Source organism: Archocentrus centrarchus, chromosome 6 (genome assembly GCF_007364275.1).
Source record: "Archocentrus centrarchus isolate MPI-CPG fArcCen1 chromosome 6, fArcCen1, whole genome shotgun sequence".
Classification (NCBI taxonomy): domain Eukaryota; kingdom Metazoa; phylum Chordata; class Actinopteri; order Cichliformes; family Cichlidae; genus Archocentrus; species Archocentrus centrarchus.
In genome coordinates, this window is record NC_044351.1 from 7,185,898 (window position 1) to 7,208,265 (window position 22,368).

Sequence of the window (22,368 nt, forward strand, 5' to 3'; positions counted from 1 at the left end):
ACATTAAGTGTCATGTCAAATATCTACTGATAGCGATTAGCTAACAGTTTTGCAGAGAGACTGTTTCCAGTTGAGGACATCACATACAGTAGCCTCTCCTGTCAGTAAGAGGCTGGGGCTGTTGGTTTGTTCGACAAAGAGCTGGACTGTGTTGTCGCCGACGCAGAGTTGGGATTTACTTTTTGCCGACGCAGAGTTGGATTAAGTTTTTGCCGCTGTGTACAGGACTGGACTTTTGTGGAGTTAAGGTTTTTTTTTACCACGAGGCTCCTACGTGGCCTGTGGGACTTCTAGCAGCAACAAGGGAGTATGGACTGCCGAGAGTGAGTAACCCTATCTGCACGCTCACATTGCGTACACTAGCTAAGACTGTGAACTCACTAACTCTGATCATCCGCCATTATCTGAGGATCAGGCCTGCAACGGGTTATTTTAGGGTATTGCCGGCTTTTTTCTTTAATGTTTTCTTTTGTTTTTCACTTCATGTGGGCCCACACAGGTAAATGTGTTTGAAGTTTCACAAATATTTGCAGTTGTATGGAGTTTCACCCTCAGTTTGTTTAAGTGGGTGGGTTTCCTGTTAATGTGCCGCTGACGTTTGTAAATAAATACTGTACTTTGGGCACTATTTCCTTCGTTCATTTGTGGTATTAATAAGAGGTTTATTTGAGTGTGAGGGATTTACAGCGCGAGAACTTAAAGGTAAAAACACACAACAATTTGCTAAATAATTTTACGTTCAGTTGTCAGATCCAAGAGAGTGAAAATTTCCCTAGTTGTGTGTTATTAAAGGGAACGGACCCAGGGCGCTGTATCTCAGTTCAAGGGGTACATAGGAAGCGCTACACATGGATCCTATTTGGAAGGCGCTCTCCAGCCAAGAAGCTCTTCTCAGCAAGCACGACCAAGCCTTTCGCTACCTCTTCAAATGACAGGATACAATCTTCCAACAAATTGCTGACGTATGAGGTATGTTGCAGACTCTTTGTTCACAGTTAAAAACTGTATCAGGAGATCTACCATTACCTCCAGAGTCCACCATGCCACTTCACCACCAGCCAAGTGGGCAGAGAAGTCACTCTCTATTTCTGAGGTCTTATCGGGTGAATTAGAGAAGTGCTGAGGATTTCTCACATGGTGCTTTCTGGTGTTCAGACAACACAGCTGTTTATACTCTTCAGATGAAGCTAAAATAGGCTATACAGTGAACATTCTCAGAGCATTGAGGCGGGCCCAGGCAGAGTTACACAGTAATAAGATTTGACTTATCAGGATTTTGGTGACAAATTTCAGTGTGTGTTTGAGAAAAAAGGAAGTTCTGATATGGCAGCTCAGAGGCTGTTTAATTTGTGACAAAGAAATAGTGTGGCAGATGATTCTGTGGACTTTTTTGGATTGTGGCTGAAGAGGCTGGCTGGGTGGAGAAAGCCCTTAGAGGAGCCTTTTTTTGTGTGACTAGATGCATGATGAATTGGCTGCTAAAGAATTACCTGTATCTCTGCATTCATTCTCTCTTTGCATTAAAATGGATGATCACATTTGGGAGTGCCATCACTTGAAGAACTACAGCTCCCGTCAGGCCATGATAGGGCAAACTTCTGCTTCCGGAGTGGCATTCCGGAAGTAACGGTGAGAAGGGTTGAGACTCCTGCAGACACTAAATCTGAGCCAAGGCAGCTGGGAAGAATACACTTAATTCCTGAAGAAAGACAGAGAAGAATGACTATGGGTGAGTGCCTTTATTATGGACAAAAGGGAGGTTATGCTAACTCCCGTTCTCGGCACCCAAAAGATTGTGCCTGACTGTAAAGGTGGGGTCAATGGCAGGCAAAATAACTGGTGGAAAATCCCTATTAAGACTGCTTGTCCCAGCTAAAATATGTAAGGATTCTGACTCATTTCCTTTCCAAGCTTTTCTGGATTCAGGTGCAGATCAAAGCTTTTTTGGACACAAGCCTTGCTTCTCAGTTAGGAATCTCTCTGGATTGGTTGCTGGAGCCACTTCAAGTCTCTGCCTTAAGGTTAAGGTAACTCATTGTACCACACTTGCATTCCTAATCCTCTCTGGAAACCATCATGAGTATATTATTCTGTTTATTTTGCCCCTAATACTCTACTGGTGCTAGAATATCCTGGTTTAAGGACCATAATCCCACTACATAATCCCACTATTGAGATTATACAGATTATAGAGATAAGGCTAGCGACCAATATCAAGACAGCATGAAGGGAAGTTATCCAACTATGGGTAATCCAACAGTGGGTAGGTGCTGACCTTGCAACCAGAGGGTCGCTGGTTCGAGTCCCCATCTGAGCGCATGCTGTCATTGTGTCCCTGGGCAAGACACTTAACCCACTTTGCCTTGGTTTGAATGTGGTTGTGTGGTTGGTATTTGGTGGTGGTTGGAGGGGCTGTAGGCGGGAATTGGCAGCCACATTTCTGTCAGATTGCCCCAGGGCAGCTGTGGCTACATTAGTAGCTTACCACCACCAAGCATGATTGAGGTGCGAATGAATAGTGCATGGAATTGTAAAGCGTCTTTGAGTACCATGAAAAGCACTATATAAGCCTAAGGCATTATAACTATCAGAGCTGTGGAAAGGTGTAATGAAGAAAGGGGTTCTTGAGAAGTTACTGTCCATACAGTCTGTCCATACCTGAGGTCTTAAAACTGCCAAGGAAAGACTCACGGGCTTGGCTAACTGCTTGAAGAGGTATACCAGAGATATAAAAACCAAGAGAAAAAGCCAGATGGTCACCAATGAACCATTCAAGGTGTACTCTCAGTGGCAGGGGAAAATGGGAACAGCCCAACCCAGGCTGGAGATGGAAATACTGGAAGAGCATAGGGGAGAAGGATGCAACACATAACAACAATGCTCAGTGGCTAGCGGATCTAAGACCAGACCACAGCTCTGAACAGGATACAATAACAGACAGTGTTAGATGTCACAGTGGCAGATGTCCAAGAAAGAGTCTCAAATATGAAAAGTCAGGCCCTTATATGATTCACATCTTTGGGCAAAAGAAGCTAACTACACTCCATGAGCACTTGGTGGCACAAATGAACCAGCTACTAATGGATGAGACACACCCGGAATGGCTAACCAAAGGCTGGACAGTCGTGACTCCATCCAACCAATGGTCTTTCTTTTTTTTTTTTTTTGGCCACAGCGGCTTTCATTGATAGTGGAGGGGACAGGAAACAGGGGGAAGATACAGGGGAAGACACGCGGGCAAGCTGGCAACAGGCCGGGACCTGAGCCCACGACACACGCACCGCAATGCGGCATATATATGTGGTTGCCTGCTCCACCACTGAGCTACCCAGGTGCCCCCAACCAACGGTCTTTCGAAAGACCCCTATGAAAAATACAACAAGGGAACTGTTTACTCTGCCAGGGATAGGGTTACCCCCCACCCTGGAGCCAGGCCTGGGAAGGAAGCTTGAGGGAAGTGTCTGTTGGCGCAGCCCAAAGAGGAGACATGGGCCTGCCTTCCTGCAGGCCCAACACCCGCAGGAGGCATTGTATCGGGTCGGGTGCATTGTGCGTCAGGCGGTGGCCAAGGGTGGAGGCCTTGGCGGACATATAAGCGACTATCGGGACTGGCGATTGGTACATGGAATGTCACCTCTCTGGTGGGGAAGGAGCCTGAGCTACTGCGTGAGGTTGAGAGATACTGGCTAGATATAGTCATGCTCACCTCAATGCATGGCCTGGGATCTGGAACCAGTCTCCTGGAGAGGGGCTGGACTCTGTTCCAGTCTGGAGTTGCCCTCGGTGAGAGGCAGTGAGCTGGGGTGGGTATTCTTGTATCCCCTCGGTTTTCTGCCTGTACATTGGAGTTCTCACCGGTGGACAAGAGGGTTGCTACCCTGCACCTTCGGGACAAGGAATGGGTCCTGCCTGTTGTTTGTAATTATGTGTCAAATGACAGTTCGAGTGGTGGTCCCCATCTTTAAGAAAGGAGACCGGAGGATGTGCTCCAAATATCGGGGGATCACACTCCTCAGCGTCCCCGGTAAGGTCTATGCCAGGGTGCAGGAAAGGACAGTCCGTCCGTTAGTTGAGCCCCAGATTTAAGAGGAACCAATGCAGTTTTCGTCCTGGTCACGGAACGCTGGACAAGCCCTTCATACCTCAAGGATATTCAAGTGTGCGTGGGAGTTTGCCCATCCAGTGTACATGTGTTTTGTGAACTTGGAGAAGGCATTCAACTGCGTCGCTCAGGGTATCACTCGGGGCTATTGTGGGCCATTCAGTCCCTGTACAACTACAGCAAGAGTTTTGTCCCCATTGTCCCTATTGCAGTAAGTCGGACTCGTTTCCTGTGGGTGTTGGACTTCGTCAGGGCTGCCCTTGGTCACCGATTCTGTTCATAATTTTTATGGACAGAATTTCTAGGTGTAGCCAAATGGCAGAAGGCTTCCACCTTGGTGGCCTCAGAATCTCATCTCTGCTTTCTACGGATGATGCGGTCCTGTTGGCTTCATCAGGTGGTGGCCTCCAGCTTGCAGTGGAATGGTTCGCAGCCAAGTGTGAAGTGGCTGGCATGAGAATTAGCACCTCTAAGTCTGAGCCCATGGTCCTCAGCCAGAAAAGGGTGGAGTGTCCACTCTGGCTTAGGGATGAGTTGCTGCCCAACGTGGAGGAGGTTAAGTATCTCGGGGTCTTGTTCACAAGTGGCAGGAGAAGGGAGCAGGAGACTGACAGACAGATTGGGGCTGCATCTGCAGTGATGTGGACGCTGCACTGGTCTGTCATGGTAAAGAGGAAGCTAAGTGTGAAAGCGAAGCTGTCGATTTACCAGTCAGTCTACATCCCTACCCTCACCTATGGTCATGACCTTTGGTTTGTCCAATCCAGTCCAATTCAACTTTATTTATACAGCACTTTAAAAGACAACAAAGTTGAACAAAGCACTTTACAGATAAAAGACAGCAATACAATACAACACAAAAAAATAAACACATAAAAAATAATAATTTAAAAAGGATAAACCATAAAAGGAGTACTAAATAAAAATATAAAAACAGTTCCCAAAAATGACTTAGACTAACTAGAGACTGGCATTTTGAAATGCCTTAGAGAAAAGGTGTGTTGTTAAGCAAGATTAAAGACCTCTAGTGTTGGGGCCAGCCAAACATAGAGGGGCAACTCATTCCATAGTTTGGACGCCACCACAGAAAACGCTTGGTCGCTCCGGTGTTTCGGTCTCGACTTGGGGACAACAAGAAGTAGGTGGTCAGCCAACCTGAGGGACCTTTGGGTGTATGTGTGTAAGAGGTCTGCCAGGTATATGGGAGCCAAGCCACTCAAAACTTTAAAAGCAAACAATAAAATTTTTAAATTAATTCTAAAATAGACAGGCAACCAGTGACCGAAGGAATGAGATCGCGAATACAAGCGGCAGAAATGAGCTTCCTCCAAAGGGTGGCTGGTCTATCGCTTAGAGACAGGGTGAGGTGTCCAGTCATTTGGGAGGGGATCAGAGTAGAGCTGCTGCACCACCACACTGAAAGAAGCCAGTTGTGGTGGTTCAGGCATCTGACTAGGTAAACCCAGGACACGCTGGAGAGATTATATCTCTTGGCTGGCCTGGGAATGCCTTCGGGTCCCTCTGGATGAGAGGGAGGTCTGGGCCTCTCTGCTAAGGCTGCTGCCCCCATGACCCGACCCCAGATAAGCGGAGTAAAGTGGATGGACGGCTAACCAATAACCTGCTTCAGCACAACATGGAAGTGTCTGTCAGGCATCATAGTGGCCAAGATGAACAGGCACATGGCTTAATACATGAGCGGGGACCAGAAAGGAATTGGCAGCAACAGCAGAGGAGCAAAACACCATAGAGCAGTTACTTGAGACTGTAAGACCAGACTGACCAATCCGTGCACTGTTTGGCTTGATTACAAGAAAGCCTATGATTCAGTGCCTCACGCAGAGAGCCTGAAAAGCCTAGAACTGTAGAAGATCAACAGGACCCTAAGAGCCTTCATCAGGAACTCCATATGGAATGTGGAGAACAACACTATATGCCAACTTCAAGCCAACTGCACAAGTCACCATCAAATGCAGGATTTACCAAGAAGATGCTCTGTCCCCACTGCTGTTTTGGATAGGCCTGAACCCCCTCAACCAGCGCATTAACAAGGCTGGCTACAAATACTGACTATGTAATGGAGTAAACATTAGCTACCTCCTATACATGGATGAATTTAAGCTGTATGCCAGGAGTGAACATGATATCGATTCACTAATCCACACCACTAAGATCTACAGCAACATCACTGAAATGTCATTCAGGGTGGAGAAGTGTAGTTGGATGATAAAAAGAGGAAAGGTAGTCAGAACTGAAGGTATAGCACTACCAGAAGGCAACATCGCAGACACTGAGGACAGCTACACTCCCTTCCAAAAGTATTGGAATAGTGAGGCCAATCCCCGTATTTTTACTGTGGACTGGAAACGCTTGGATTTGACATTTAAAAAAAAAATCAAAGTGAGACAAAAGATTAACATCTCAGCTTTTATTTCCAGGTATTTACATCTGGATCTGATGCACTCTTCAGAAGATAGCATCTTTTGTCTGAAGTCAACCATCCAGTTAGTGCTTTGCATGTTCTGGTGAAGCCTTTGTACTTTTGATCATGAAGTGTTCTGTGAACAGTAGATTGTGACACCTTCACTCTTGCCCTCCGGAGTTTATTGTTAATGTCACTAACAGTTGTTTCAGGGTGTTTCTTTACAGCACTTACAATGTTTCTGTCATCAACTACTGCTGTTTTCTTTGGTCTATTTGTTTGACATCTGTAACTTAGTACACCAGTGACAGCTTTCTTCTTCAGGACATTCCAAACTGGCCATGACAATATTTGTGGAATGACACTGATTGATTTTCCATCTTCTCTCAGCTTCACAATTGCTTGTTTTTCACTGACAGACAGCTCTCTGGCTTTCATGTTGGTTACTCCTCTAACTATAAATGCACAGTGTGTACAGATAAAACCCAAATCTGAAACTGAGTGCTATTTCAGTGCTATTTATTGTTTGAATAATCAATGTAATGGGACACACCTGTCAAAAATGGGTGGGTTCAGACAAAAGGTGCAATCTTCTGAACCGTGTATCAGATCCAGATGTAAATACCTGTAAAGAAAAGCAGAGACATTGATCTTTTGTCTCAAATTGATTTTTTGATGTCAAACATAAATGTTTTCAGTCTACAGCAAAAATAAAAGGACTGGCCTCATGTTCCAATATTTTTTGAGGGGAGTGTATAACAACCTTAGAATCCAGCAGGCAAATGAGAATCACGAAGAGACCACTAGGAAAGCTGCAACCACCAAATACCTGCAGATAGTAAGGCAAGTTATGATGAATCAGCTGAATGGGAAGCACAAAAGCTGGGCAATAAACACCTATAGCATGCCGTTCATCAGATACCTTGCTGGGTTAATAAGGTGGCCAAAGCAGGAAACCGAAGCCACTGACATCAAGACAGTAAAGCTCCTTACCATGCATGTATGGCTTCAACCCAAAATCCAGCACCCTGAGACTATACACTAAGTGGAAGAAAGGAGGCTGAGAACTCTTGAGCATCAGAACCACTATCCAGGATGAAACAACAAAGATCTACGAGAACATCTTTTCTCTCCCTTTTCTCTTCAGGTCTTAGCGGAGACGGTCACACTTTTCTTCTCTCCCCAACCCTTCCTTTTTCCCCTGCTTTGCTGCTTTAGAGCCTCTCTTCACACAACTTCCAAACTGGAATTTATAATTATGGATTTGGTCAGCTGGTCTCTCAATGCCATTGGTTTGATCAAATTTCCACCATGAGGAGATTGGGGGAAGGAGAAACCTATTCCCTCTTATTAATTGACATTCTATCTAGCTACGTTATGGATTCCTGGGTGGTGTGGAAGATGACGTGCCTGGCTGTATTGTCAATGGAGGACACACACATTTGGCTTATTGACACTGGGGTTTCTCAGAATTGGACCTGGAGATGCCTGGATTGTTGTTGCAATTCAGGAAGTCTAGGCAGCTGTCTGGCCTTGGTAAGGCCGCTTATGATGGGAATGCAGTAAGGTACAGACTCAAACTCAGACTCTGGAGAATCTGGAGCTGATTCAGAGGTGTAAGATCTTGGAGATGTATGTATCTGTTTCTGCATGGCGAAGGAACGAACCAAGAAGATTCGGTTAATTGGATTTTTTTTCGCCACAGAGAGGTCGCAGAAAGACTAAAGGCTGTCAACAAATTAATCAGTACAGTCTGTACCCAAAACAAGTCATAGAATCAGAAATTTGACTCCCTGGCGGCCTTGGACTGCCGCTTATCAAATTGTCTCCGGGATGTTTTGTAAACAGATGCTCTATGCCCCCGCCATCCTGTCTTCTTCTGACCTGTGTTGGACTGATCTCCCTGCCCTAACTGCTGAGGAACTTTACATCTTATCAGAACTGTTAGCTGAGGAGGGGAGTTTGAGTCAGCCCCACAGTAGCCCAACCCCCCCTTGCCTCCGCTGGCTCCCCTTTCCATCCCTCCCCACCGTAGTGCTCCCATGCTATATGTTTCTGCACTATCGCAGAGGTTTTTGTAACCTTATACTGTGTATGTGTGTATGTATACAAAGTATTAGATGATTTTTTTTTCCTCACTCATCCCTTTATGTTTTCACTATTGTTTCTGTCTTTTTAATGGCAGCACCTCCAGAAGGGGGCAGCATGGCCACAGTTCACCTATCTCCCCATGTTTGTGACGGTGAGGAGGAAGCGTAGTCCTAAGCAGAAGCCCCGGGTACACCACCAACCTGTTCACGTCTCTAACCGTTTTTCTCCACTCGGCGACACACCCGCCGAGGAACAAACTCTGGTTATTGGCGACTCTGTTTTGAGAAACGTGAAGCTAGAGACACCGGCGACCATAGTCAAATGTCTTCCAGGGGCCAGAGCAGGCGACATTCATGGAAATCTGAAACGGCTAAGGCTAATCGTAGATTTGGTAAGATCGCTATTCACGTCGGCAGTAATGACACCCGGTTACGCCAATCGGAGGTTACTAAAATTAATATTGACTCGGTGTGTAACTTTGCAAAAACAATGTCGGACTCTGTAGTTTTCCCTGGGCCCCTCCCCAATCAGACCAGGAGCGACATGTTTAGCCGCATGTTCTCCTTGAATCGCTGGCTGTCTGAGTGGTGTCCAAAAAACGACGTGGGCTTCATAGATAATTGGCAAAGTTTCTGGGGAAAACCTGGTCTTGTTAGGAGAGACGGCATCCATCCCACTTTGGATGGAGCAGCTCTCATTTCTAGAAATCTGGCCAAATTTATTAACCCTCCTAAAACCTGACTACCCAGGGTTGAGACCAGGAAGCAGAGTTGCAGTCTTACACGCCTCTCTGCAGCTTCTCTCCTCCTGCCATCCCCCCAAAACTCCATCCCCATAGAGTCGGTGCCTGCTCCCAGACCACCAAAAAACAAAGCTAAAATCAGCAAAAAGCTATTTAAGCATAAAAATTCAAAAATAATAAATAATACAGCTTCATCAACTGCACCAAAAAATAAAACAATTAAATGTGGATTATTAAACATTAGGTCTCTCTCTCTTCCAAGTCCCTATTAGTAAATGATTTAATAATTGATCAACATATTGATTTATTCTGCCTTACAGAAACCTGGTTACAGCAGGATGAATATGTTAGTTTAAATGAATCAACACCCCCGAGTCACAGTAACTGTCAGAATGCTTGAAGCACAGGTCGAGGAGGAGGATTAGCTGCAATCTTCAATTCCAGCTTATTAATTAATCACAGACCCAGACAAAGTTTTAATTCTTTTGAAAGCCTGACTCTTAGTCTTGTCCATCCTAATTGGGAAAATCAAAAACCTGTTTTATTTGTTATTATCTATCGTCCACCTGGTCCCTACTCAGAGTTTCTGTCTGATTTCTCAGACTTTTTATCTGATTTAGTGCTCAGTTCAGATAAAATAATTATAGTGGGTGATTTTAACATCCATGTAGATGCTGAGAATGACAGCCTCAACACTGCATTTAATCTATTGTTAGATTCAATTGGCTTCTCTTAAAATGTAAAGGAGCCCACCCACCACTTTAATCATACTCTGGATCTTGTCCTGATATATGGCATAGAAACTGAAGACTTAACAGTATTCCCTGAAAGCCCCCTCCTGTCTGATCATTTCTTAGTAACATTTACATTTACTTTAATGGATTACACAGCAGTAGGGAATAAGTTTTATTACAGTAGAAGTCTTTCTGAAAGTGCTGTAACTAAGTTTAAGGATCTAATTCCTTCATTGTTATGCTCTTCAGTGCCATGTGCCAACACAGTGCAGAGCAGCTACCTAAACTCTGCTCCCAGTGAGGTCGATTATCTCGTCAGTAGTTTTACATCCTCACTGCGTATGACTTTGGATACTGTGGCTCCTCTGAAAAGGAAAGCTTCAAATCAGAAGTGCCTGACTCCGTGGTATAATTCACAAACGCACAGCTTAAAGCAGATAACCCGAAAGCTGGAGAGGGAATGGTGTCTCACTAAATTAGAAGATGCTCATTTAGCCTGGAAAAAGAGTTTGTTGCTCTATAAAAAAGCCCTCCGTAAAGCTAGGACATCTTACTATTCTTCATTAATTGAAGAAAATAAGAACAACCCCAGGTTTCTTTTCAGCAATGTAGCCAGGCTGACAAAGAGTCAGAGCTCTGTAGAGCCGAGTATTCCTTTCACGTTAACTAGTAGTGACTTCATGGATTTCTTTACAAATAAAATTTTAGACATTAGAGAAAAAATTATTCATAACCATCTCAAAGATTATTCTTCTTGTTCGGCTGCTTTCAGCACTGCTGGTATTTGTTTAGACTCTTTCGCTCCAGTTGATCTTTCAGAGTTAACTTCAATAGTTACTTCCTCCAAACCAGCAACATGTTTATTAGATCCCATTCCTACTAGACTGTTCAAAGAAGTCTTTCCAATTATTGATGCTTCAATCTTAAAAATGATCAATCAGTTTTTATTAGTTGGCTATGTACCACAGGCCTTCAAGGTGGCTGTAATTAAACCTCTACTTAAAAAGCCATCACTTGACCCAGCTGTCTTAGCTAATTATAGGCCAATCTCCAACCTTCCTTTTCTCTCAAAGACTCTTGAAAGAGTAGTTGTAAAACAGCTAACTGATCATCTGCAGAGGAACGGTTTATTTGAAGAGTTTCAGTCAGGTTTCAGAATTCATCACAGTACAGAAACAGCATTAGTAAAGGTTACAAATGATCTTCTTAGAGCCTCTGACAGTGGACTCATCTCTGTGCTTGTCCTGTTGGACCTCAGTGCAGCTTTTGATACTGTTGACCATAACATTTTATTACAGAGATTAGAGCATGCTATAGGTATTAAAGGTACTGCACTGCAGTGGTTTGAATCGTATTTATCTCATAGACTCCAATTTGTTCATGTAAATGGGGAGTCTTCTTCAGACAGTAAGGTTAATAATGGAGTTCCACAGGGTTCTGTGCTAGGACCAATTTTATTTACATTATACATGCTTCCCTTAGGCAGTATTATTAGAAAGCACTGCATCAATTTTCATTGTTATGCAGATGATACTCAGCTTTACCTATCAATGAAGCCAGATAACCCACATCAATTAATTAAACTGCAGGAATGTCTTAAAGACATTAAGGCCTGGATGACCTCTAATTTCCTGCTTCTAAATTCAGATAAAACTGAAATTCTTGTACTCGGCCCCACAAATCTTAGAAACATGGTGTCTAACCAGATACTTACTCTGGATGGCATTACTTTGGCCTGCAGTAACACTGTGAGAAATCTTGGAGTCATTTTTGACCAGGATTTGTCCTTCAATGCACATATTAAACAAATATGTAGGACTGCTTTTTTGCATTTGCGCAATATTTCTAAAATTAGAAACATCCTTTCTCAGAGTGATGCTGAAAAGCTAATTCATGCATTTATTACTTCTAGGGTGGACTATTGTAATTCATTATTATCAGGCTGTTCCAAAAGCTCCCTGAAAAGCCTTCAGCTGATCCAAAATGCTGCAGCTAGAGTACTGACAGGGACTAGAAAGAGAGAGCATATTTCTCCCATATTGGCTTCTCTTCATTGGCTCCCTGTTAAATCTAGAATAGAATTTAAAATTCTTCTCCTCACATACAAGGTCTTGAATAATCAGGCGCCATCTTATCTCAAAGACCTCATAGTACCATATCACCCAAATAGAGCACTTCGCTCTCAGACTGCTGGCTTACTTGTGGTTCCTAGGATACTTAAGAGTAGAATGGGAGGCAGAGCCTTCAGCTTTCAGGCCCCTCTTCTGTGGAACCAGCTTCCAGCTTGGATTCAGGAGACAGACACCCTCTCTATTTTTAAGATTAGGCTTAAAACTTTCCTTTATGATAAAGCTTATAGTCAGGGCTGGATCAGGTGACCCTGAACCATCCCTTAGTTATGCTGCTATAGGCCTAGTCTGCTGTGGGGTTCACATAATGCACTGTTTCTTCTCATTCACCTTATTTACTTTGTTTATACTCCACTCTGCATTTAATCATTAATTGATATTAATCTCTGGCTCTCTTCCACAGCATGTCTTTTCTCTCCCCTCAGCCCAACTGGTCGCGGCAGATGACTGCCCCTCCCTGAGCCTGGTTCTGCTGGAGGTTTCTTCCTGTTAAAAGGGAGTTTTTCCTTTCCACTGTCGCCAAGTGCTTGCTCATAGGGGGTCATTTTGACTGTTGGGTTTCCTCTGTATTATTGTAGGGTCTTTACCCACAATACAAAGCGCCTTGAGGCGACTGTTGTGATTTGGCGCTATATAAATAAAATTGAATTGAATTGAATTGAATCTTCTTGGATGGGTGTTCTGTTAACTGTAATTTCCCCATTGTGGGATCAATAAAGTATCATCATCATCATCATCATCAGGAAGATGGCCATAACTGATCATGTGCTTAGTGAATATAGTAGTGGTGAACAAGCAGAGGAACAAGGCTGTAGTGACAGAAGTAGCCATACCAAATGATAGCAACATCAGAAAGAAGGAACACGAGAAGCTCAAGAAATACCAATGCCTGAGAAAAGAGCTAGAGATGGTGCAGATGGTGAAAACAGCAGTGGTCTCCGTGGTAATCACAGCACTCTGGGCAGTGACCCCTAAAATGGGAACGTGACTCCAGCAGATTCCAGGGACGGCATCCCTGATCTCTGTCCAGAATATCACAGTCCTTGGAACAGCTAAGGCAATGCACAGGACCCTCAAACTCCCAGGCCTCTGGTAGAGTAACTGAGCTTGATGAACACACAAAAAAAAATGCCTGTGGGGCCAGTGGTGAATTGTGTATATTTTTTAAATGTGTGTATGTCCAACATATAATCAGGTTAATACAGTACTTGTCCGTCACTTTTTTCCTATAAACTATCTATGAAAGCTTACAGCAAGGTAACTGTTAAAAAGCTGAAAACAAGCAGCTGCACCCCCCACCCCCCGCAAAAAAAAGATTTGTTTCTAAATCATATTGTGCCACTTTCACATCCAAAGTAAATTGATGCACCTTCTTTTTAAAGAGAATAGGATTTCTGTCTGACTTTCTCCTGTCTTTTCCTCCCTGTGTGACCAAACATAGATGCAAAATACCTCTGCAGGTTTTCACCACATGGGAGGTTCAACACAACAACACTTACAGAAACATCAATTCAATTCAATTCAATTCAAAAAACTTTATTCATCCCCGAGAGGCAATTTATGGCACATAGAGCACAATAACGCATAATAATTAGTATAATAATATATATACACATATACATACGCATATGCATAGACATATACCTGTATACACACTCATATACACTCATATATATATCTACATACACATACACACACACACATACATACTTACATATACACATATATACATATATACATACATACATACACATACAAATACATACACACATACATATACACACATATATATATACATATATATTCAATTCAATTCAATTCAATTCAATTTTATTTATATAGCACCAAATCACAACAAACTGTCGCCTCAAGGCGCTTTGTATTGTGGGTAAAGACCCTACAATAATACAGAGAAAACCCAACAGTCAAAACGACCCCCTATGAGCAAGCACTTGGCGACAGTGGAAAGGAAAAACTCCCTTTTAACAGGAAGAAACCTCCAGCAGAACCAGGCTCAGGGAGGGGCAGTCATCTGCTGTGACCGGTTGGGCTGAGGGGAGAGAAAGACATGCTGTGGAAGAGAGCCAGAGATTAATATCAATTAATGATTAAATGCAGAGTGGAGTATAAACAAAGTAAATAAGGTGAATGAGAAGAAACAGTGCATTATGTGAACCCCCCAGCAGACTAGGCCTATAGCAGCATAACTAAGGGATGGTTCAGGGTCACCTGATCCAGCTCTAACTATAAGCTTTATCATAAAGGAAAGTTTTAAGCCTAATCTTAAAAATAGAGAGGGTGTCTGTCTCCCGAATCCAAGCTGGAAGCTGGTTCCACAGAAGAGGCGCCTGAAAGCTGAAGGCTCTGCCTCCCATATATATACATACATACATATACATACATATATACATACAAACATACATACATACACACACACACACACACACACACACACACACACACACACACACACACACACAAGCAGGTATACCAATAAAGTAGTGCTAACAATAAAATCCTGCTTAATAATTACTGCAATAATAATAAATAATACTTAACAACTCAGTAAATCCAACATTTCCAGCTAATATTAATACTAATAAATAATTAATTCCTTCAGCCTAGGACTGCATATGACTACATGTTAAGAAGCTGAACAGCTCTGGGCACAAAGGTCATCGTCCTTTGTGTCTTACATGCCGGGCAACGTAACCGACGACCTGAGGGAAGCCATTCAAACACTGAATTAAGAACATGAGAAGGATCCTGGATGATCCGATGTGCTAGTCTACGTGTTAAAAGTTCGTATACTGATAACAGATTCCTGAGTGGCAGTCCGATAATTTTCCCACAGATTGTGATATTCCTCTGCAAGTGGTTCCTGTTTTGAAGACTGACTCAATAGAACCAACAGGTGATAGAGAAGGTTATAATACTCTCAATAAATTAGCAATAGAACATCCTCATAATTTTTTTATTCACACCAAAGGAATTAAGTTTCCTCAAAAGATACTGTCTCTGATGGCATTTCCGAATAATCTCATCCGTGTTGGCTGAAAATTTCAGCTGGTTGTCGAAGATAGTCCCCAGGTACTTAAACTCCTCCAACAGTTCAACAGGTAAACCATGAACTGAAGTAGTAGCCATTGAAGCCGACTCCAGTCGCTTCTTTGAGAAAGTCACCACCATCTCTTTGGTCTTGCTGACATTCTGTTCAAGGCATGATTTATCACACCAGTCCACAAATTCCTGAAGCGCAGTACTGTGAGTCCAAGGCATACCCGATAACATGGATAAAAGAACTGTATCGTCAGCATATTTAACCAAGAGAGTTCAATTGAGTGGATCTACAGTCATCAGTATATAGAATAAACAGCAACGGCGAGAGAACACAACCCTGAGGAGAACCAGTAGATGTATACAGTACTTCAGAATAAGTATTATTGACTAGCACTCTCTGCGATCTATGGGTTAGAAAATCTAGTATCCATAGGATAAGCTGGTCCTCCAAATGAAACAATGACAGAAAAAAAGCCGAAGAGAAGTCTGCAAACAGAAGTCTGACTATGGTGTTTGGGCACTCCAGATGTTTATGTATTGTGTCCACTATAAATATTTTGGCATCATCAACGCCTCTGTTTGTACGATAGGCAAACTGGAGAGGATCCATCTGTGAGTTGGTGGCATTCATGATGTAACGCTTAATGATCCTTTCCATAGCTTTCATCACCAGAGAGGTCAGAGCCACAGGTCTGAAATCATTGAGGAGCTTGACTGTGCTTTTCTTAGGGATAGGAATGACTGTCGAATGTTTCCATAATTGTGGAACTCTGCAACTTTCCAAAGAGCTTTGGAACAAGGTTTGAAAAACACCACCAAGTTGTTCTGCGCAGTGCTTTAACACCCGACCGCTGATGTTATCCGGTCCAGGTGAACTGAACTCTTTAGTTTGACGTAAAGCTCGTACCACCTCATCATAGCCAAAGGTGAGTGCACTATTCCTGGGTTGTAATATAGCCCTGATCTCTTCCAGCCAGACTGAATTATCTCTCTCAAACCTACTATAAAAGTGATTGAGATCATTTGGAAGAGATGCCTGAGTACTGCCATCTACCTGAATAGTATTATGGGTAGTAACAATATTCACAGCCGCCATGTTCCTAAGCCCTTTCCAAGCTGAACAGAGATTCTTTTGTGTAAATTGTTCTTCAACCTTATCTTTATAGTTCAGTTTTGCTGTTTTTATGGCTTGTTTAACTTCCTTGTTGACTTCCTTTTTTTCATATTCGGAGCCAGTAAAAAAGATCCTCTTCTTTTTATTTAGGATTTCCTTAAGCTCCTTTGTAACCCAGGGCTTATTGTTAGGAAAAATGGTGACAGTTTTTGTTGGAATAATACTGTCGACACAAAATGAAATGTATGAAGATATAGTATCAACTTGTTCGTCAATATTATGAGAAGAAGTTAGAAGGTTGTTCCAATCTGTGGACTCAAAGCATCCCTGAAGAGCCAATATACTATCATTGGTCCACTGCTTGATGTTACGCACAACCTTCTTAACTTTTTTTATAATTGGAGTATATGCTGGGATGAGGAGAACAGTGTTATGATCAGCAGAACCTAACGGAGGAAGAACGACTGACCTATATGCATCTGGGACTGACCCGAAACATTTGTCTAACGTCTTTTCCTTGTGTGTGGTACACGTAATATACTGCTGAAAACCTTTGAGGACTTTCTCAGGGGAGCAATGATTGAAATCACCCAGAATAAATTTAGGTGCATCGGGGGAAATACGTTCCAATTTGAGAAAAAAAACTGACAGGTAATATCAGGCAGTGCCAATGCAGCGGCTTGTAAATGAGTTCTGTTTTATGCTGTGATGCACACTTTTGCAATGGCAATTTAAACTTGTGCACCACAGTCTGTAGTCACTGTGCATGAATAAAATGAAAACTTTGTGCTTCTTACCCTGTTTTTAATACAATTGGATGAACCAGAGCTTTAACCTTCTCCTCGACTCCACCTGCAAAACTTGTGGCTCCATCTATTTCTGACCTTGTCCTTAAAAAGGCGAATGAAAAATTCTTCAAAATTTTTCTCGTCCATCAAGCCTTGTGTTACACACTTTGAACTTGTGAAGTGGTAGTAACTGAATTAGGAAAAGAAGACAAATTTGCTTTGGCTCATACACTAGACCAGAAATCAGGAGACCCACCAAACCCATAATAAAACTAATATATTATATAATTTTTGGTTTAATTTACAATAATTCTGTGTAAAAATAACAGCTCACCACATTTTTCTAGGAACCTTACAAGTAAAGAGACTTGCAAAATAGGTTAGCACAAATCCACTCATAAACAAGCAGAGTGAACACTACTAAATATTCATCTAGCAATCACAGCATGGAATCCTCTGAGATCAAATATTTTGAAAAGTATGTGAAGCTATCAGTGTGATCTCAGTTTCAGCAGGACTGAATTCATTTTAATCAGTGCTGCTGTGCTGACCCTGATAATCTTTAGACGCTTCCTGTCTCTCATTATTGACGCAAAGTTTAAATCCACACTGCAACTGACTCCTGCTAAAGCCTGACCGCCCAATGGGATCAATTACAGGAATAAGATCAAATTGTGGTGTGTGTCATGCATTGTTTCCTGTGTTCACTGAGACAACATAGTAAACCAGGAAGTTGATATAATGTAAGGACAAACTGATGGGGATCTTTACATCAGCAAGTGGGATGAGCTGGGTTCCTCAGATCCAATGAAGCAAATACAGACAAATTTTAAAAAGCAGAGTTCTCATAAATGTCTCATGTTTAGCACTTTAATATTTCAAAATGACAACTCAAAAAAAAAAACCCTTAGTTACACTTGACTACTTCTTGACTTCTAGTGGTCATGTGACACTTATTACTTCAGCAATACATTCAGGCTGTAATGGAAAAATATATAAATGGTATATGTTATGTCTCAAAAAAATTAATTCATTTCTCAAATCTGTATTTGGTTAATTTGGTTAATCGCCTCTTCAACATCATTTTCTCTTGCACCTCTAGACTGTTATCAGGGTGCCTGCTATTTTTTGATCAATCAGTAAAAATCCTGTTAAGTCCTCTTGTAATTGTGCTTCTGTAGTAATTGCTGGATCTCTTCCAGTGTGCTAAAATGGTGATTCTTCAACTTGATCTTCATTTTTAAGACCTAGATGAAGTTGCATGGAATCAAATCTGGTGAGTGGTCCAAGCTGTAAGCAAAGATCAAGTTGGTGTGGTCATAAAAACCCAGGCATTTATAATGAACTTTGGGCTGACCGTTGAATCACACCACAGCTCAAGCCATTTCCTCTGAATCGACCAATTTACTCATTCCTCGTCTGACCTGATGCCTTTTGTTTTGGAAACTATGGATTTTCTACTGAAAACTGCTGGGTTCTAGCTGAAAACCCAGCACTCATCATAAACAATGACCCTTCACACTAAATGTGGGTCAGTTTGAAAATAAGAGTGAAACTTCGAGGTAGCCTATCCCAGCTGTCATAGGGTGAGAGGCAAGGTACAACCCTGTACAGGTCGCCAGTCTGTCACAGGGCTAACACAGAGAGACAGACCACCATTCATGCTCACATTCACAACTATGGGCAAATAAGAATCACCAGTTAACCTAATAATGTAGCAAATTTACAAGATGCAATAAAACAAGTTTAAATGTAGCAGTCTGCAGCATGTGTTCATATTAAAAAATTACCATCTGTAACTTAATTCACAAAGAAACAACAGGAAAATGATTTGAGTACCAGATATCACCGGAGACTGATAAGAGGAGAATGTATCCTGGAAAGTCTCTTATGGGGTAAAAACATTAAAGAAAAGCATTATATCAGTGACAGAGATGACAGAAATGAGTTTAACCATGTTATTAGTTTTACATCAGTTTAAAACATACTGCTGCTCTACAATGGCAGATACTGCCTTCAGTGATTAGAGTGTATGTGTGTGTCTTACTATCTGCCATTTCCATGATAAACACCACTGCTGAGTGTAAACTGGAAAGCAGGTGGCCTTTTTTCCGACATAATTGCTTTATGATAAATTGTGGCCGGTGGTGAGTAACAGTGAGTTCTGTTTCTATTTATTTCACCTCCAAAGCAAAAACAAGCCACAAATTGTCCCATTAATATTACACAGTTGCAGCATCTTGATTCACACAACCTACATATGTTTAAACCCTCCTGAGAAAGATCAGTCCAGCTACCCTATATAGACAAGAGTATTGAGCTACCCCTCTGAATCGTTGAATTCAGTTGTTTTCAGTCCCATTGCCACAGATGTATAAAATCAAACACAGAGCCATACAGTATGCCTTTGCAAACATTTGTGAAAGAATGGGTCACTCTAAAGAACTCAGTAAATACAAGAGAGATATTGGTATAAGATTCCACTATTGCAACTTACTAGAGATCCCACAATCAACTATATGTGCTGGTATTGCAAAGTGGAAGTGTTTAGGAATCACAACAACTGAGCCATGAAGTGGCAAACCAATTATAGAGCAGGATCACCGACTGCTGAGGCGCATAGTGCACAAAAGTCGCCCATGCACTAATGACTCAATAACTGCAGAATTACTCCAAACCTCCTCTGGCATTGACATCAGCATAAAAACTGTGTCAGCAGCTTCATGGCGTGGGTTTGTAGCTGAGCAGGTCCTGTAGGTGTAATATGTAAGAGACCCAGTACTTTTGTTATATGTATGAGATGTGCAGGTAAGACTTTAAGTGAAGACACTTGGCACACTTGCACACTCCAAAAATCTATCCCACAAGTTGTGTGTTTTAACCTTGTTTTTTCATCCTTTAATCATGTTTTTAAATTAAAGTGACCCCTAGCAGCCGTGTTAATAAGTGCATCTAAAATGTACTGTGCCAGTGTCATCTTTAGAGTTAGACTCCTCTCATTGCTTGAACACAAGTTTAATGTTGGTCCGTCCACTTACAGCCATGTCTCTGTAATTTAATTATTCTTCCACCAAAGCAATCAGATTAGCTGTCTTATTAGCAGAACGGCTTGTTTGTGTGAAGCTATTTTTTTTAATGTTTCCCTTCAATGTATTCAGAGCTGAGATGGAGACCATCTTTCAGTCAAATGGGAGACAAGCAAAAAAAGATTGTTGTTGTGTCACCAAGTCTGGCTAGATGTTCATCAGCCAGGAGATGGGCTCAGAGGGTAAAACATTATTCTCCCATCATTCCCAGCTGAGCTGATATCATGATCCAGAAAGCTAAACTAACATGCTTTTAAGATATCTTGGCAGACATTTTTTGGAACTATTTATCCCCCAAATGTTATTATTATTATTCAAATAAAACCACAATAAATATGAATGTGATCAATTTCATATGAGTCATCAGCTAAGAGAAGCTGAAGTTACCATGGTAATGGGCATGGGAATTCTGTGACTGATTTTAATCAACTGCTAAATTCCTATTAAATGGGTTTGGCACTCCTCTCACAAAATGGCTTATGAAATCCAAACCATGAATCACATATATCTTAAAATGCAGTCAGGGGAGCAGGATTTAAAAAAGGAGGTTGTTTCGACTTTTCTCCAAAAATCCTTAATAAAAATATAATCAAACTATATTGTGCAGTTACAAGGCACTCCTCTCCCTCAGATGCCTCCTGTTGAAAAAGTATCCATGTTGGCTTTCAGGAAGACCTTATGAGAAAGAAGACAAATTTTCCTGTGATTTGTAGGTAAAATCATGGTTGTAGAGTGAAAGCTGTGGGTTCAGTAGCAGGTAGAAAACATTTTTTCAGATGAATTTATCTGCTTTTCTTACACTCACAGCTGGGCTCTCCACTCTGCCTCCCAACATTCTGCCCATTAAATGAATGTGATTGCTTTGTGGCAAATCATTGAATAATTTGAAAATGGCACAGCATAATGTGGATAGAAGCACATATCGCACAATCAAGATGGTTGTTTTGATGTTTAAAAGGTAATTCAACCAGCGCAAGACTAGTTAAGTGCAAACGTTTTGGAAGAAAGGGGTGATTTGTGACAGAAGCGTAACAGCAAAAGTGAAAGGTAAGGTTAACAAGATGGTACCGAGACCTGCTAGGATGTATGGTTTGGAGATAGTACCAGTGACAAAAAGACAAGCGGCTGAGCTGGAAGTGGTAGAGTTGAAGATGGAAAGGATTAGAAATGAGTGGCAACCCCTAAAAGGAGCATCAAAAAGAAGAAGATTGGTTCTACTGCCGGACTTGGTCTGTTGCTTGTCTACTGTTGGTTTGAAATTTGCCCTTTTTAAAAATATGCCTTCCATTGAGAGACATATAATTCATCTCAGGCAGGGTCAGGGTCTTTGTAATGTTGCCTGTTGTCCAGAAAGGAGCAGCTAGAAATTGTGAATGGTCAGGTGAGGGGTCATTCTGACACCATCCCACAACAACAGCTGTAATGCCACAGAGGTCATTTCTTGAAGTTTATTATCAAGTACTTTTTCTAATTATTTGTGTAAAAGAACAACAGTGAAAGTTTATCACACCATCACAGTCACAGTCCCCTAGTCGTCCCGTGTTGGCCTTTCTTTCCCTCCCTGTCTGTGTGGGTGTTTTGTCTTCTAATAGTTTGTTCCAGAAGGCAGCTCCTTCCCTTTCTCTCTGACCAATGCCATTACATTATTGATACAGCCAAATTCTCAGCACAATCTTTGTTTTTAACATATGTGAATATATATGTGTTAATTTCATCAGTTTCATTGTCCTTCTGCTGTTTGATAACAATAGCAGAAAAATATGTATGTCTGTGTAGATTCTCAGTCATCCAGGTCATCCAGGTCTCTGGAGCTTGAAAAACAGTGACTGGACTTCTTTTTGTTTCTTGAAGACATTTCACCTCTCATCCGAAAGAAAAATATGTACTTTAAAATACATTAAAATACACTGTGGATCTGGCTGTGAATGTAGTTTGTATGATTGTTGTACTCACAAAAGTCCCAGCTGTAGCAATGCAGCCTATTTAGCATTAGCTCCTAAAATGTGTTCTGGAGCAAGATAAAAACGGAGGTTGTTTCAGCTTTTCACCAAAATTCCTTAATGAAGCTGTAATGGAATTTTATTATGCAGTTACAGTACA

The 22,368-nt window shown here is 41.9% G+C and overlaps 1 protein-coding gene across 2 annotated transcripts in view; it reads right to left on the bottom strand.

Moving 5' to 3' along the window:
* LOC115781172 (chemokine-like protein TAFA-5) overlaps positions 1-22,368 on the bottom strand; it is a 95,025-nt gene that overhangs the window by 10,376 nt on the left and 62,281 nt on the right. The window contains exon 4 of one of the 2 annotated variants that reach the window (XM_030730666.1): positions 1,627-1,699. The exons of the other annotated variant lie outside the window; for it this stretch is intronic. Coding sequence (XP_030586526.1) covers positions 1,658-1,699 — 42 coding nt within the window. The 3' untranslated portion in view covers positions 1,627-1,657. Of the gene's footprint in view, positions 1-1,626; positions 1,700-22,368 lie in introns of those variants that run through there. 2 annotated transcript variants of the gene reach the window in all.